General features: G+C 40.6%; 2 protein-coding genes across 2 annotated transcripts; both read left to right on the forward strand.

The window, feature by feature from the left end:
• Positions 1 to 253: 253 nt before the first annotated feature.
• On the forward strand, positions 254 to 2,294 carry LOC115683426 (uncharacterized). The gene is made up of 2 exons (XM_030607966.2): positions 254 to 496; positions 1,601 to 2,294. The coding sequence occupies exons 1-2, from the start codon at positions 386 to 388 to the stop codon at positions 1,895 to 1,897; spliced, it is 408 nt and encodes a 135-aa protein (XP_030463826.1). The 5' UTR covers positions 254 to 385; the 3' UTR covers positions 1,898 to 2,294.
• A 9,494-nt stretch (positions 2,295 to 11,788) lies between these two features.
• Positions 11,789 to 14,089, forward strand: LOC115683503 (ras-related protein RABA5e-like). The gene is made up of 2 exons (XM_030608033.2): positions 11,789 to 12,205; positions 13,334 to 14,089. The coding sequence occupies exons 1-2, from the start codon at positions 11,863 to 11,865 to the stop codon at positions 13,648 to 13,650; spliced, it is 660 nt and encodes a 219-aa protein (XP_030463893.1). The 5' UTR covers positions 11,789 to 11,862; the 3' UTR covers positions 13,651 to 14,089.

Consider the following 14,089-nt stretch of genomic DNA (forward strand, 5'->3'; position numbering starts at 1 on the left):
TTGACAAAAAAGGAAGACCAGATATTGTATTAGGAATTTCCCGAAAAGGCAAAATTCGGATATCTATTGCTATCTATTGCTTTCAAAAGAAACAGGTGGCGAGTGGTCCCTCCGAATCCCCAAGCCAACCGTGGTCGTCGCCTGAGACCCCCCATCGCCACACGTGTCAATCATACGGGCGTCCACGTCAACCAGGCAACCGGGTATTCCCGGTTACCGGTCGCCCGCCCTATGCAAATAATATTCTTTCCTCTGTACAGGAGAGGAAAAAGAAGAGGTTGCAGGCAAGCTTCTCTCTCTCTCTCTCTCTCTCTCTCTCTCTTTCATATCGCCTCAGTGCCAAAGTTTCTTCTTTGCTGGGGAGAGCGTGAGTGAGAGAGAGATTATGGGAGAAAAAGGGGTCTCCCTTGAAGAGCTGAAGAGGAGAATGGCAGAGTTCGCGAGCGAGAGGGACTGGGACCAGTTTCACAGCCCTAGGAACCTCCTCTTGGCCTTGGTAAAACGAAGGAAGAAAGAACCCTTCTTGCTTTGAATTTTGTCTCTTGGTGAATCACAAAGGCTCGTGCTTTTTCTTCGGATAGAACGCTAATCTCGTCTTCTGTCTTTGATTGAAGTAATTCCGTGCTGCTCTTCGATTGGAGTGTGTGCTTTTGCCACTTTCTTTTTTCGTGTGATGGCTCTTGGAAAAGTGGGTTTCTGCAAGATTGTCTTTTTGAGCTCGTGTTATTCAGAATAGGAGCTTTTAGGCCGTCTTTTCTTATGTCGGGTCTCTCCTTTGTTTTTTGCTTATTGACACGCCTACATAGAACTGAAGCAGAGTAGATCTTGGTTAGCGTTTGTGTGTGACATCTAGACCCTTTTTATGTGGCTTTGAGGATGATGGGTGAAAAGAAACTTTAGCATGGCAAACCCTTTGAGTTAATAGTACGAAGGAAGAGTAATTTAGTGGCAAGTGATAGAAAGGATTTGTAGATGCATTCGAAGGATGAATGGTACAGTGTTTCCATATATCTAAGACAATTGTCAAGTAAAAATTGTTTTATTTAATATGATTGATTTGAATGCATAGAGATAGATGTTCAACACTACCTATTAAGTGAAAGGATAGGACCAAGACCGAACGGCGTGGGCAAAAGTGGCTTTATGAAACTCCCATGGAGGAAGCTTAGGTTAAGTTCACGAATGGGGCCCTTGCTATACGAGTTTTCACCTTTTTGCCACTGTAGCAAGTGCATTTGGGACAGGTACTAGTAGCCCTCACAGTACTTGAAACATGCAACATTTCAGTCACAGAAAAACGTAGTAGATTCTGGTAGGAAAGAATTTACCTGTCTGTCCATTGTGAATTGAGACCTAAGGCCCCCACTTGATTTCATCAACCCCAAAGGTACAAGGAAAAAAAAACTCTGTAGGTTCTTCCGTATCAGCTATATTATCTCTACTTGTTTTGAATTAAACCAAAAAAGGGTTCTCTTTTTTTGTGCCTGTGAGCTGATGATCATAGTAAATCGTCTTACTTATTTTGTGAGTTTAGTTGCTCGACGTTTTGGTACAATGATATTCTTAATGTCATAAACAATTGATTGATTGGTTTTTCAAGGTTGGGGAAGTTGGGGAGTTGTCTGAGATATTCCAATGGAGAGGCGAAGTAGCAAGAGGACTACCTGGATGGAAAGAGGAAGAGACACAACACCTGGGTGAGGAGCTCTCAGATGTGTTGCTATACCTGGTCAGGCTGTCTGACGTATGTGGCGTTGATCTTGGTGAGGCTGCACTGAGGAAGCTGCAGCTCAATGCCCTCAAGTACCCAGTCCACCTTTCCAAGGGCTCTTCCAAAAAGCACACACAGATCAATGCAAATGCGCCTGCAGTTGCTGACAGCAACGGGGATTGCTAGTTTGGATTCACTTCACTTGGCCATGGCCAATATAGCCCCAGGCCCTCCAACAGTGAAAAGTCGAGAAGTACCAACTAGTAGGTACTTTAGTGGGGGTGTGATTGTTGATTTGGCTTTGACCATATCTAGTGTCATTTCTGGAGTAGATGTTTAGCTCCTTTTTGGTTCTGCTAATGATTTGGTTTGTGTAACTAGTGATAGTGGGTGTTTAGGTTTTACTGTGCAATGCTTTTTTTTTTAATTTACTAATCAAGTGGAGGGTAGAGAAAGAAAATGTGAATTTTTGTGGTGGTGGGTCATGGGGTTGGTGGTGAACAGTGAAAGTGGACTTGGGGGGGCTTCAATGTTGATTAACTGAAAGTGCAAGTCTGCAAGTCAATAGGGTTTCTTCCGATGAGTCTCACCTCTCTCTCTCTCTCTCTCTCTACTGTGGTTTTGAGGTGCAAATTTTGATCTCTTTTGGACTTTAGCTCAATCAGGTAGTCTTCCTTCCCCGCACGTTATCACCGACACAACAGGGCCTACTAAGATTTTTGCCTGCCAACCTAAGACCTATCTGTTCCTATGTCATGAGATAAGTTTATCTGATGGCTGTTCTGCGGGAATGTCTGTGTAAGGACAATAACCAGTATGGTCAACTGACCAGGCTTAGGGCAACGGGCATTAGAATTTGATAGGGGGATTATTCTATATTTATCTTGCATGTTCCATGCACTTATATCTTTTATTTTGTACAATGAAATTCTCTAATTTATATAATTTGTACCATTAAGTCTTATCATATTTAACACACCTAACGATGTGGCACGCACGAGCCATTAGTATTGGTAAGAGGAAAAATGCCTCGACTTTTGTAATTTCAAGTAGTCCAGTAACAATTATGATAGAAAAATCAATTTTTTTTAATTTAATTAGATTAAGAAAGAATAGAAACAAATTTAAAAGAGAGGAAATACAAATGCAGAAAGAGCAGTGGGGAGTCTAACTCCATTTGACCTTCTATTTGATGGGAACGAAAGCGTTAGATGTCCTCAAGTTCGACATTATGTTTGTTTGATATATAGCTATGATTGTGCTGCAACGTAGCCATACTGCTAAAGTGTTATAACTTGTATGTTTGGTAATACCCATTGCAAGACTGTACAACCTCAAAGTTAAGACAATACAGCTTCCTAAACCTAAAAGTTGCTATTTCTTTAAGGCATGCACTGCAGCTGTGATGAGTTCTCCGAACGCCTTATTGAAGTTGCAGCTGTATTTGCTACAAAAAAAGCTGCACCAAATAGGCTACCCCAAACCTTAGGTACATCGTTTTTTGCCTCGCTCCCAATTGAATTCACTCCTTTAGATACTCCACCATGTGTTGCTCTGCGACAACCAAAACAATTTTTGTCACGGCAATTGCGTGGTTGCACTTTCAATCAAATATTTATAAATGGAGGAGTTGAGTAATGAGCGAGTTCAAATCTCACCGATGGTTCGACCTGTCTTTCTCCTTGTAAATAATTGTTTATCAAAAGGCACTTCCCATTAATTCTAATACATAGTATGAGTTGTCTTTAAATTGTTGCAAAAAGTCGAGGTAAATCAAAGCCAATATGGGCAAGTCATATTTAAGATTGTTATTCTAGAGACACTGATTTTCTCCAATTGGATTGGTAATTCAGAAATTACACTCGGAAAATATGTCTCTAAGACACAATGTTCTAGTTCTAATCTTCACACTCATAATCCTAATCTGGGTATCAAGAAAAATGATGCACCAATCCAAATCTTAAGATGGCCAATGAAGGGTTGTTCATTAGGGACCAAGATATAGAAGAGCAAATTGCAATTCATGGTTTCAAGTTTACCCCGCTTTTCTAGCTAGCACTAGTACTGCAACTTATTTACTTTTCGATGTCAAGAGCCAACAATCTTGCATGTATCCATTTTTTTTAAATATTCAGAAGCATGGGCATAGAGACCAGGTTTCATCCTACAAGTTCCATCAGCCGGTTAAGTTCAACTTTTTGGGTTCTGACTCTGATTATTTTCTACTTAGTTGGTGAGATCCAAACGAGTGACCTCCAGATATTGAGTTGTAAATCCCTCAATGCCTCTACCAACCATGGAAATCGAAGGGGTTCTGGCATGTAGATACTTTCATTTTTGGTTGGATGACATTGCTCAATCATGATTGGCATGTCATGGTTCGACGTCCTAAGGGAAGCTAATCGGGGTATTGTTGCATCCGCGCACTACAAAATATCTGGAGTGCACTTTTGTTCTACCCAAATCTCCATCTCTTTTACCGTAACTTTTACGCAATGCATCACGCATTAGATATAATTCATAAAACGAGTCTGTACGATATTTTTATTTGTGTGTGTAGACTAGATTTGATTCGAGCCACGCAACATTTCACCTCCCGAAATGAACAGAAACTTCTCACTTTTCGTCAAACCATTTATGGGGATCATCACGTTCGTGTCCTCCTCGGGCCACGACTTTGTGTACTTCTTCTGGAATCCACCAACGACGTGCATCTACGAAACCGTGGCATTTAAGTTGCCGACAGATTTTCACGTGTTTTACAAAGGCGATTGTGCCTTTGTGGTGGTCGTGTGGATTTGGTCCAATGGAGATTGAAGTTGGCGATGAAGTTTGAATTTGATTTCTAGTAATTACTTTTCATCGAGCATTCTAATAGTTATTAGGCATGATCGGTTTATCTGCCCTGATAGAATCGGTTCCCGATTTTTGAAACCTGAAACTTAACATGTTTCCATTGAAAACTGTTCTAGAATCTACATAGTTTTTTTTTATCCGGTACCCGAAAACCCGTTTTTTTTGTTCCAATTTTTTATTTCATTTTTTACAGCAAAATAATATAAGTGATAAAATGATTCAAAGAAAAAGATGAATAATAGATTCCTATCTGCCAAAAGCAACAATTCATAAGATGAACATGTAGTCATATACAATTATAAACGATAAAAAGTTCAAACACATAACAAAAAACATAGATTATAGAACTCCATCCCTCATCAGTCATCCACAAAAATATTGTTCCAAATTTAAACCAACTGAAAACAAAACAAACAAAATATTTGAATTTGCAATAAATTTATATAAAACCTTAGCCAAGAGGTTGAGAAACTAGGGTTTTTACTTTTTTTAGCTTTATGAAACCGGTCCAGTTTCAGGGTAGTTCGATTTGATTACCGGGTAGAACCGGTCCAATTGCACACCCCTAGTAGTTATTGTCTTTGTCACTTTGTTAGGTTTAGATTTTGGTCAATGATTTGCCAGTCTTCATCTTCTAGTTATCGAATCTATTAGGAGGTTTAGCCAGATTTGCTCAAAGTGTTGAGTCTGGTGCTGATTGTCACCATCTTCTCCTTTTGTTCCTTCTGATTTCCAAGCTCTGTGCCATTTAGGTTGGGATGGTTTTCTTGTTCCAACTCATGGTTAAGCTAAAAAGAGTTTTCATCGAGGCGAGGAGAGATTTAATTCATAGGATCGCTAGAAAATGATTGACATACGAGAGAACTCATTTGTGTAATTGCATCAATGTGCACACGACCGTCGATGATGGCCAAGTAAATCAATGCCGATAGTAGACTCAACTTGTGTGTGGATTAGACGCACTGCGTAAGTTTGATTTCCCACGTTGTCAAGTGCAAACAATTCCATGTTTGCACCACTCACCTCGTTTAAACTCGCATCATACCTGGCCTATAAAGCCGGTGAGGTATTTCATGGGGTCTCAGGCTTACTTACTTAATATGGGTTCTTCGTCGTAAAAGAAGATTCATAAGATAGAAATGTTCCAAACCTAATTCAAAGCACGATCGTACGTACAAATTGAAAAAAAGATGGATCAACGCCTTGTTTGACATCCAGAATGCATTGATAATTGGCATGACTTCAACCATTACATTAATAAATTGGGTTAACACCATGAAAAAACCTCAAACTTGTACACCTATGATAAATTTACTTACAAACTAATTTTTTGACTACCAAAAACCCCAAACCGGTACACCTTTGACAGATTTACTCCCAAACTATGACATATGGAGGGGTAAAAACTCAAACTAGTACGTCCGTCAACTGTCACGTATCATCCAATTCAGCAATTTGACGAAAAAATTTAAAGGAAACTAATGGAGATTAAATTTGTCACAAGTGTACTAGTCTGAGGTTTAATTTTGAGTAAATTTATTACGGGTGTATCAGTTTGGAGTCTTTTGTGGTATTAATCCTAATAAATTTCTAACTAAGCTAATAAATACGACCGACGAATTAACAAAAACATTGCATGTGATCGTTCCAACACCATTGCTGTTCAAAGTTGAAACCATGCAATTATGCAACTTCCCCAAGGCGTGCATGAAAATGCGTTGGCGTGCTTTTGCCGTTCCCCACGTCCCCATCATTCCTCACTTTTTCACTCTTGACTCCTATTCCCACGCCCTCACCGTCGACATCACACGCTCCAATCAATGGAACGGCTCTGCAAATTTTTTGTGGGCTCTCTTTCTTTAAAATACTAAAAAAAAAAAACATGCATAGATTTTCTATCCCACGACAAAAATACATTGCTTTATTTTCAATACTATAAAATTACCTACCTTAATCTAACTTAAATAAGAAATCCTAGGCCGACACCTTCCCGAAATCCTAGGCTACGTTTAGTCGTTTGGATTTATAACCAGGATAGGACTAGATAAGATAAGATATGAAATCCAATGGATTTTCTATATTTTATTCACTGTCTGATGAATCGCAGGAATAAAGCCGAATATATTCACATTTTACAATGTTCATTATTTGCAATGAACGTCATATCAGTGTAAATGAACCTAAAAATTGCACAAACTAAGATAATAAAAATCTATCACGACACTATATTTTTATTTACTTATTTTTTTTTATTTTTTACTCGCTCTTTTAATTCTTTTTGCCCCTTACATCATTCTTTAATAAAATTTTAGTATATAGTAAACTATACTAATACACCTAAAAAATGTAATAAATATAAATACTAAATGTATTTACTTATATATATGAAATTTATATCATAAGATAGAAAGAAATTTGAATATATAAATAAAAATTAGAATAAATAAAAACAAAATTATTTTTATTTTTATTTTTTAAAATTTTTTGTATTAAATTCAAATTTTATTTATATTCAAATATTATTTTAATTTATTAATTTAACAAGTTTTTTATTTGAGAAAAATTACTTTTATATTATGAATATTAGAAATTCTATCCAACTTTATTCCACCTTTCTCATGGGATAATTTTATCCGAACTATATCCTTTTTATATCCGACTTTATCTTATCTTAGGCAAGTACCAAATTCGGGATATGATAAAATTTATCATATCCTGAATTTTATCCCGATTACCAAACGTTGGCTAAGTGTGCACCCACCTTCCCCTCACTACTGGCCACAACCTCGTAGTCTCGGCATTCAACTGACACCGCCTATCACCATCTCAGCCCCGACTTTTTTTTTCACTTTACCACCAAGGTCCCCTCCTCCTGGGGAGTTCGATTCCCCATCTTCTTAGAAGGATTAGGAGTGGAGACGTTTGGTTTCAGATATGGGTGTCGATTCCCATGCTTTGTAGAGGCAAGGTAATTTTCTAAGAATGAGTTGAGAGTTAAAGTATGACAAAAAAAAAAAAAAGAGTCTTCTTCTCCTGGGGAGTTCGATTCCCCACCTTCACGGAGGGCTTAGGGATGGGGATGTTTAGTTTCAGATGTGGGTCTTGACGCCCACACTCTGTAAAGAGGCATAGTAAAATTCTGAGAGTGAGTTGACAGTTAAAATAAGACAGACAAAAAAAAAAAAAAAAGAGCCTTCTTCTCCTGGAAAGTTCGATTTCCCACTTTTTTAGAGGGCTTAGGGGTGAGGACGTTTAGTTTCATATATGGTTCTAGACTCGCACGCTCTGTAAAGAGATGGGGTAAAATTTTGAGAGTGAGTTGAGAGTTAGAGTGGGACAGACAAACAAAAAAAGTTCCCTCCTCCGTATCTCTCTCTTTCTCCGTTCTCTGTTATTACTTTCTCGATCTACCTCCAACTCGTCTCTACGGCTCACTATCTCCCCTATCTCTTACTCACAGTTGTAACTTGCCTTGCCGAGGGTTGCCGTGGCTGTGGGGACCTCGGATTGAGGTTGTGATGCTATGACATACCTTTGATTTGAGGTATCGATACCGTAATAACAATTATGCACCTCTGGATCCCGTAGCCCCACCAAAGGAAAATTTTGCCGCTGCCCCAACCTCACATGGGGCTCGAGATAATGGGGGGAGCAAGCTTTCGACATGTGAGGTGGGGACAGATCGAGGTCGCGACACCATAATTATAATATAATAACAGAAACCGCCAAATATTTGTGAAATCGGACACTACAAAAAAAACATGAATTTTGCGACGGAAATTTTTCGTCGTTAATTTGCGACAAACTTTGCGACGGATTTCTAATTCCGTCGCTAATTCCGTCGCAAATTAGCGACGACTAATTTTCCGTCGCAAATTTGCGACGAATTTTGTGACGGAATTATTTTCCGTCGCTAATTTGTGCAACGACATTTACCATTTTGCGACGAAAGTAGAGACGAATTTTATATCTGTCGCTAATTTGCGACGGAAAATAAATCCGTCGCAAATTTGCGACGGAAAATTGGTCGTCGCGAGATTGGACGATTTGCTACACGTCCAATTCTAAGAGAGATTAGATATTACAAATTCAAATTAGATAAGAAGATCTATTATAAACTCAAGATATTAGATAATCTCTTAAGATGTTCTCGTCCCATTTCGCAACAACCTCCCGTAGTTATTTGACATTCCTCCGCTGCTCTAATGAAAAAAAAAAAACATCACCAGACTTGCCGCCTTTAGACGAATTAGATCATGACATTTACTAATTCGTCAAATATGAGTAATGTGTCATTGTATGTAAAAGTGTAGAAGCATATCTACTCAAGGTTCTGACGGAATTAGCGACGGATTCGAAAAATTGGTCGGTATAAACATTTCCGTCGCTAATTCCGTTGCAAATTAGCGACGGATTTGAAAAAATGGGCACCATGTGCCGCGAAGATCACTTCCGTCGCAAATTAGCAACGGAAAAATAAATCCGTCGCAAAAATATTAGTCCGTCGCAAATTTGCAACGGAAAAAAATCCGTCGCAAATTTGCGACGGAAAAATTAGTTCGTCGCAAATTTGCGACGAATTTGCCAAAAAAATTCCCGCCCATTTGACCCAAAAAAAAAGAAAAATTCCCTCCTGTCCTTTTGCCCCCTTCTCTCTCTTCCTTTTTCTTTTTCTTGTCTTCTTCTTCTTCTTCTTCTTCTTCTCTTCTTCCTCCTCGCGCGCACGTCCTCTGCTCCGACCTTCTCAGTTCCTTCTCCCTCTTCTTCTTCTTCCTCTTCCTCTTCTTCTCTCTCTCTCTCTCTTTCTTGATCTCTGCAGCCTGGCGATCTCTCCTCAGACCCAACGAGGAATCGCCGCGATCTGTCCCCCTTCTCCGCTGCTCCAGCTCAGGTAAGATCCTCGCATTCCCCCCCTCTTCGCTCCATCATCGGCCATCAAGGTGCAGCTCCACGTGTCTCCCTTCGTTTCTTTTAGCCGCTCTTTGTCTTTGGGCTTCCGGAGGTTGCATTTTGACTTTCTGCTGTTTCGATGTCCGCGTGCTTTTGGAGTTCTGGGTCTGTTCGTTTGCTTCTTCTTGCCGTGAAATTTCGGAACTTGGGGGAGGTTCGAGCTGATGGGTGTGTTGTTTTTTTTCCCCCTCCATCGACCGTCTCGTTCAGGTCCCTGTCATGAGCTGGATCGCGGCTCGCTGTTGGCCGAAGACCACCGATACCGATGGCCGGGTGCGGACCTCCGACATCGGTTCCAAGTTCCCGTCTTCCACCGCGAACTCGATCACGGCCGCGGCCGCCACGCAGGACCCCTCGGTGCCCCAAGCCCCGTACATGACCGCGAGGATCTTCCCGTCTAATTTTACTTACAGTTTTCCCGTGGCGTCCGGTCGGAAGTTCGTCCGGTTGTACTTTTATCCCTCTTCGTACAATTCGTATAAAAGCGTCCAATGCCATATATATTCTCTGTTTCTACTGGGGATTATATACTCTTATGAAGAACTTCAGTTGTGGCCCGAACGATGGAGGCTTTGAACTTTGCATCTGTTTTGAAGGAGTTACTCGGTCAATGTTGAGGGGCAGACGCTGGACCAGCTGGTCGCAAATTAATGACCAAAAAAAAAAAATCCATCAAAAATTAGCGACGGATTTTGCCGCGGATACATTTCGTCGCAATTTTTAGACCCAAAAAAAAAAAAACATTCCGTTGCAATTTAGAGACCAAAAAAAAAATTTCGTGGCACATTAGAGACGGATTTTGCGACGAATACAGTTCGTGGCTAATTTGCGACGAATTTTGCCACGAATAATTAGCGACGAATTTTGCGACGGATAATTAGTGACGAATACAGTTCGTGGTTAATTTTCGACGAATTTTTTGCGACGAATAAAGTTCGTGGCTAATTTGCGACGAATTTTTTGCGATGAATTTTGCGACGAATATTTTTTCATCGCAAATTAGCGACGACAATTGATATTTTCCGTCGCTAAATTTTGCGACGCCGAATTAGCGACAGATTTTTTTCCGTCGCAAAATTTGTCGCAAATTCGTTTAGCGACGAATTTTGCGACGGACAATTAGCGACGAATTTTGCGACGAATACAGTTCGTGGCTAATTTGCGACGAATTTTGCGACGAATTTTGCGACTAAATTTGTGACGAATTTTGCGACGAAATTTGCGACGGATAGTGTTCGTGGCTAATTTGCGACGAATTTTGCGATGAATTAATTGCGACGAATTTTGCGACGAATAGTGTTTGCGACTAATTTTTTTCCGTCGCAAATTTTTGCGACGAGCTATTAGCGACGGAATTTTTTCCGTCGCTAATTTCGTCGCAAATGCGATTTGCGACGGATTTTGCCTTTTTTTTCGTCGCAAAAATCGTCGCTAATCCAGCGTTTTTTTGTAGTGGGATATCGAAAACTCGAAAGCTACACAAATCTAAGATAATTTTTTTCTTTTAGTATGTCCAATTTCTATATCCATTTTCTAGTGACATTATTCGATGTGAATTTATAATCCGAATTTGACATTTCGAACCCAATTGACTACTCTAATTTATAATGGGAAAAAGACATAAACAGTATTTGAACTTTGGTTCACTGTGCAATTTGGTCCATGAACTTTTAATTTATTCGACGTAGTTCCTGAACTTTATTCTAATGTTCGATGTGGTTCTTGAACTTTTAATTTATTCAATACCGTCCTCGAGCTTTTGGTACATGTTCAATTTAGTCCCCGAATTATATAAAAATATTCAATGAAGTCCTTCTGGTAATTCAAGTTCAGGGACTACACTGAACATTTTCACATAGTTCAGAGGCTAAATTAAACATGTAACAAAAGTCTAGGGACCACGTTAAACAAATTAAAAGTTCAAGGACCACATTGAACATTAGGCTAAAATTCAGGGGTTACATTAAACTAATTAAAAGTTCAGGGATCAAATTACATATTGAACTAAAGTTTAGGGACTGTTTGTGTCATTATTCCATTTTATAATTTCACATGTAATAGTAATCCTCCTTTTTTTTTTTTTCTTTCTCTTTCTTTTTCACTATTTGCAATTTATATTTAGAGAGAGAAGAAGTTTGGGGAGGTTGGCGCGTAGAGAAGTTAGCGCGTCGGCGGAAAAAGCTGCACGGGCCAATCAATCCAACTCCCACCGTTAAAACATGGTCCCCCTCCCCCCCCGATGTCCTTCTCCTTCACGCACTCTCCCCTGTCCCCTTCTTCTTCTTCTTCTCTCGGAGGAGCTCCGGCGATAATTCCAGAGCTTCGACCGCCGGAAGCAAGCGAGGATGGGCGGCGGCGGCGGCGGGAGGGACGGGCAGGAGGAGTACCTGTTCAAGATAGTGATCATCGGGGACTCGGCGGTGGGCAAGTCGAACCTGCTGTCGCGGTACGCGCGGGGGGAGTTCGACCTGCACTCCAAGGCCACCGTCGGGGTGGAGTTCCAGACCCAGTGCCTCGAGATCGACGGCAAGGAGGTGAAGGCCCAGATTTGGGACACCGCCGGTCAGGAGCGGTTCCGCGCCGTCACCTCCGCCTACTACCGCGGCGCGTTCGGCGCCCTCCTCGTCTACGACATCAGTCGCCGCAGCACCTTCGACAGCGTCTCCCGATGGCTCGACGAGCTCAATTGTAATCTCTCTCTCTCTCTCTCTCTCTCTCTCTCTCTCTCTCTCTCTGTTTTGTTTCCTTCGAGTGATGGTTTTTTCTGCTCTTCTTCTTCCGGTTTGTGTTCTTCGGCGTTTGGGGTTATGAATGGGAATGATCGCTTTAGGTGGCGGAGGGATTTTGGGGAGGATTGGGATTGACTTTCTTGGGTTCTTCGATTGGTGTACAGAGATTGGAGGGAAATTGAAATGAACTGCTGTGAGCGCGAGAGCAAAAAGCGCGCAATTTGCTTCGAATGGCTACAGATTGTATTGTTTTCTGTAGGAGTTCCTTTCTCTTTGCTTATGACAAAGGTGCTCTCTTTAAGTTCGCAAAAGATTAGATGGAAAAGCTAAAATGGTCCCCTGTAGTCTCATTGCAAGGTAAAAGCTAAAGGGTATCAATGTGCAACATGCATTCTGCTTTAAGAAAAGTGTTGTCATTCCCAAGTTGTCGGGTTCGCAAAATCGATGATTGATGGTTTTGAATCTGGTTGTGTGGATGGGATGCTGGGCATTTGAAGGATCTCAGCTGATTCCTGAATCGAGTTTTGCTTCTAAGTTACATTTGTTTGGTATTACTAGAACTTGGTACGTGGTCTCGTTTGTGCTTCCGATACTGAATTAGTTACCGGATACTGGGAACATCATCAAATGCGCAGAATTCTTTGATTTAATGGGAGCCAAAACAGGGTATTCTTCCTTTTTTCTTGACCTCTTTCTCCCCTTTTATGGCGGGGCATTGTTGATGGCATGAACGAGGTTGGACATGGCTCAAGAGAATAGGGCATCGTGACTGCCTATTTGGCCGTTACGAACCTAGTCGCAAATATCCATTTTGACAAGAAGTCACAGTTTTAGTCCTAATTGGGTAATTGGGAACAACCGGGGGACTTCTATCTTGAATTTTGATTACACGATACATTTTTAGGAAAATTTCTTATCTCTATAGTCACAACACATTTTACTTGATGTTTAGAACGAAATTAATCACCTTCCTCCTAAACTCATGTTGGCAGTTGATATAGGATTGTAGGTCGTGCTGCCTAATTAGCATAGTTCTTTCCTTAAGATTGCTTGGTTCAGATATTGATACTTCTGCACAAACTTGCAGCTCATTCGGATACAACTGTGGTGAAGATGTTGGTGGGGAACAAACGCGATTTGGAGGACATCAGGGACGTGAGCGTGGAAGAAGGCAAGAACTTGGCAGAGGCGGAAGGTCTCTTTTTCATCGAGACGTCTGCTTTCGATTCCACGAACGTCCACAAAGCTTTCGAGATCGTTATCCGGGAAATCTACGACAACGTCAGCAGAAAAGTGTTGAGCTCCGATTCTTACAAAGTCAATTTGGAGTCAAATGGGGTAAGCCTTGTGGATGGGAACAGCTCGAGAAAAGCATGGAGCAAGTACTCATGCTGTTCAGTCTAGACCTTGTCCCGCTATTTCAAGGCATTGGTATGACTAAATACCTCGCACTTACCCTCTCAATCATCAAATCGGTGAGTTTGTGTTAAAGTGATTCTATACTATAGTTTACCAAATTTTCTCCTATACTGATTTGAGCAAAACATGTCTTTTGGTTTTCCTTTGTTAGACATAGATATAGTTACCTTTCTCCTTGTTTGAGACTGAGATGTAGATAAATAGTTCCGAAAAAAAAATGGCAATGTAGAAAGATAGTTGGGCAGTGAAGTCAGTTTTATCTCCTCTTGTTGGTCTCCCTCTAGTGCCATTGCTGATTTTTTCACCTTCCTGTTATAAGCTGTGATGAAGGACTGCAGTTGTTTTCATATCCACTGGCGTGTTGTAATCTTTAATCGACTTCGTATAATTGGTGACATTCACTCTGCTTTGGATCATGATGTTA

Source organism: Syzygium oleosum, unplaced genomic scaffold, assembly GCF_021117445.2.
Source record: "Syzygium oleosum isolate NSW1041296 unplaced genomic scaffold, Sole_v2.1 Sole_v2.01, whole genome shotgun sequence".
NCBI classification, from domain to species: domain Eukaryota; kingdom Viridiplantae; phylum Streptophyta; class Magnoliopsida; order Myrtales; family Myrtaceae; genus Syzygium; species Syzygium oleosum.